Raw genomic sequence first — 4,078 nt, 5'->3', positions numbered from 1 at the left:
CTACTGAAAATGAATGGCTCCCTAAAACAAATAGCTGACATACAATCTGATCATGTAGGTGAAAACCCCGCGCCTCACCTTTTAACAACTGTTCACGAGACTACATTTAAACTTTCATATCACATGATGCATCCCATCAATCCGTCCGCGTGCAGCGATGCCTCCAACACGCATGCTCGTCTGCACGCCGCCTAATGTCCGTTCATCGTGGTTATGTGACCATTAGCGCTTTTTAAAACGGCTGCACTCCACGTTATGCGCTGAAATGTTTCCTTTGACATTATAAAGCAGACATTTTACCCTTTGGTAATTTCAGAATTTTACTTTTTAATCAGAAAGTTATTCAGTAAATCAATTTTTTGAGCTGAGTTGGAATGAAGCAGCTCCGTGGCGAAGATGCAGAATGACCGTCATTAGGCGGCTATATGAGTAGAGAAGTGCAGCTTATTCACATCGTGTGTGGGAATACATGTATGGTGACAAATACCTCTTTTGGATGTATAAAATGCCCTGTTCCCAACATGATAGCTTTTGTTTCTGTGAAGTCATCGTGTTCTTTTTTAACTTCACGTGATTAGAAACACATCATCTGCCCGTGTGTGTGTGTGTGTGTGTGTGTGTGTGTGTGCAGGACGGTCGTAGTCAATTTATTTACTCTATTCTCATTAACATGGAGACAAAGGGGCTTGGTAGATCACACAGCGATCGATCACAGACTGAATAAACACCTCTCCTCCCTCTTTTTCTTATTCTGTGGTGCCAGGGACCTATCACTACATTTTAATTAATCTCATCTTTACAGCTTTTCTTCTGTGTACGTAACAATTTGAGCCAAAAGAAAACCTTGTTTGAGCTGAAAATTACCAGCGTAATGCACCGCAGGGGCAGAAAGCATACTGTTTTATAGAGAGATGGGGAATGTAGAGAAGGGCAAAGAAAAGCTGCAAAGTTTTTTTTTTTCTCTCTTTTTTTGATCAAAGAAGCTGATGGATTTGTCTGCAAGTAAAGCATTTAACTTTAATAGCATTTCAGCATGAAAAGGTTTGGCCTATTTCTTCCACTTACGTCTAATATCTGCTGTTCTGTATTGGTCTATCTTTCCCAGTTTCATAACCAACAGAAAAAAGAAAAAACAGCTAGAGTGACTGAAACACTGAGTAACTGTTTCCCAAACTGAAACACACGAAAGCATGAAATTGGTCATTTTCTCCTCATAATAGTGCCATTTCTGTTACAAGTTGTCTCACACAGCTCAAGTCCCTCACAGCACACGTATTTTTTTTCATCTTCCTTTCTTTGTAGATCACAAACCGCTACATCTATGATACCGTGTTGCTGCTGGCCAACACCTTCCACAGAAAGCTGGAGGACAGGAAGTGGCACAGCATGGCCAGTCTAAGCTGCATCAGGAAGAACTCCAAACCGTGGCAGGGAGGCAAGAGCATGCTGGATACTGTCAAAAAGGTAAGAAAAAAAAAAAAAAACGAGACAGAGAGAAATGCACACATTTTCTTTTTCTTTGCAAGAAGTTTCGAAGCTTGTGCTTGGCTGCTCCTCCACATGAGAACACAGAGGTAAGCAGGAGGTGGTTCCACAAAGCAGACTTCCGGAGCTCTTCTATAGTGTCACATTTCTTAAAGAGTATATACGGTATTATCCTGCCTACTTAAGCACATTTCACTTCCTCATTAAACCGATTGTTCAATTCAGCAATATTCTCATTGGTACCGATGTTGAGAGGAGCACTTAGAAGAAGAAGTACGCAGGTGTAACGGCGACCACAGGAAGGTGCAGCGGAGAGCGACGAGGTGTGACAATGGCTTCCAGATTGACAGACCGCTCGGAGCAGCGTGGCAGTCGGTCAGAAAACACACTTCTAGGCAGATATGGTGTAATTGAACAAATATAGGAACTGGCAGCGAGCAGGATGGCGAGAACAAAGGCAGCAGTAGGCCCGTTGGAGGCGAACGGTGCCTCGCCTGGAAAGCTGACGAGAGCAGGCGGCAGCAGCAGGGGGGCAGAGACAAAAAAGCTGCAGTCAAAGCAGCGGCATCGAGGCTGTGCGGGGAGCCTCTGCTGAAACGTTCAGAACCGCTTCGATCCGATCCCAGTTTAAGAAAGTGTCATTGGAACAGTTTGTGTGCAGTCTTCCAGTGTTTTAACTGTGAGAGGGTGACTACTTAAAATACAATCCCTCTTCAGTCCTGTATAAACAGTAAGTCAGCAGATCTGTCCCTCTGAAATTACATCAACATTATACAAAACTTTAGTAAATGCAGAGGAAAGACATTCAGTCGTGACTCGATAATCCGACACTAAATGTAAAACCTTCTTTTATGTCGGATAGTCAAGATGGAGGTCGAGATACAAGGAGGGCTTGATGCTTGAAGGTCATTTGTTGTCCATATTTATTGTTCATAGTTGTTATAATAACTAGTGTATTGTTAGAACACTATGCTGGATTTCACACCTAATTGACTGATTGTGCATGGACCCGTCGGTTGCCATCAAAGGTAAATACGTTCAGACAGCAGGCTGAAGTGACCCAAATCCGATTTTTTTTTCTCCTATGCAACCTGTATCTGATCTTTTCATGACAGTCTGAACAACACAGATCCAATTAATGATGAATATCAGAACATTCGGCGGGACACTTCCACCCAGGGGAGCGCTCCGACGGAGTGGAAGTGGCCAGAATGCACGGGCAGTACTTGGCTGCTGAAGCTGGTTTAGTTACACTTCTGTTTCCACCATAGGCGGCGGCAGGGCGAGTGGCAGATACGCTCCACCGTTAACATCCGTGTTTACTTCTGCAAACACTGAGCACGCTCGTTACGTGTGACGTCGTTGTGTCCTCTTCTGCATATGTGGGACACTTTTGAAGTTCACACAGCAGATAACATACAAGTCGTGTTTAATTGGAAATGTGAACAAACTCGGATTTCACAAAAAAATCTAAATTGAGCATTAAGTCCTGCAGTCTGAACGGAGCCAATCTGTGGGATTGTTCAATCAGATAATACGCCGTTATCCTTATTTGTGACATAAAATGTCGTGTCGGAATCCAAGGCTGTCGGTATGTTAAGGCTGTTATTCATGGGTTCCATTCGTTTTTCCAAATAACCTGTGGGATAGCAAGGTTTAGGATTGTTAAGGGTCGAATTATCGAGTCACAACTGTACATGTAGACCTGCTTAGATGCCCAACTACTGGAAAAAAAATCTGTAAAATCCATCCAAAATATGTTGAATTAATAAATATGTTAGATGTTAACACTATAGAATTGGTCAAAAGTGATCTTCAACTGTATACGTGTACCAACAAAAAGAAAAGGCCAACAAAAATTCATGCATTCATATTCTCTGTTCCCTGGTATTCACCTTACTGTGGTAAGTGCTATGAGATGAGATATGGTGTGAATTGGCTCTGTATAAAAAAACTAAACTGAACTGAATATTCTTCAGGGTGGCAGTGTCAGGTATGTATGGTGCAAATGGACATTTTAAATGAAAGCTAAAGCTAGAAGAATATACATCAGAGGGAGAATCTTTCTCCTCAGCGAATGTGGTAAAGGAGGATGTTTGCAACTATTTAGAACAACACAGTCTGCTGACAGCTGTAGTGGACAACCTGGCTGAACTGTGTTGAAATTGATTCCATTTGTTTGTTCTTTCATCCGTATGATTTTTTCTATCTGTCCGTAAGCAGTTAAAAGTTTGAGAATGATGTATAATTTATGGACAATCTGTTCGGTTTAGCTTTATGTTGGATGTTTAGACTGGCAGGGCTTCACATCTTAACATATGTTAGTTTAAGAATCCTCACATCCCACTCTCCAGAACTTTTTGTATTGTTAAATACTTTAAGAATTGAATCCATAGTCTCAGACCGGATACAGTAAACTTAAACTGGTACAACGTGTGCAGTCTGTAATCTGCAATATAAGCAATCTGTGGAGCGCAAATGTGGCTCCTGAATCTAAAACTTGCTGCCACCGTCATCATATGAGGTTATTGTTGCCCACATTTGCATCAAATCAAATCAAGTTAGGATCAAGTTGGACAGACGTCTAACAAGC

The 4,078-nt window shown here is 41.9% G+C and overlaps 1 protein-coding gene across 1 annotated transcript in view; it reads left to right on the top strand.

The window, feature by feature from the left end:
• Window positions 1–4,078, top strand: part of grid2 (glutamate receptor, ionotropic, delta 2) — a 584,280-nt gene that overhangs the window by 402,799 nt on the left and 177,403 nt on the right. The window contains exon 7 of the mRNA XM_008279344.1: window positions 1,303–1,464. Within this exon, the coding sequence (XP_008277566.1) occupies window positions 1,303–1,464 (162 nt within the window). The remainder of the gene's footprint in view (window positions 1–1,302; window positions 1,465–4,078) is intronic.

The sequence above is a fragment of the Stegastes partitus genome, unplaced genomic scaffold (genome assembly GCF_000690725.1).
Source record: "Stegastes partitus isolate 25-593 unplaced genomic scaffold, Stegastes_partitus-1.0.2 Scaffold155, whole genome shotgun sequence".
Lineage (NCBI taxonomy): Eukaryota > Metazoa > Chordata > Actinopteri > Pomacentridae > Stegastes > Stegastes partitus.
This window is presented reverse-complemented; position numbering and strand designations above follow the sequence as displayed.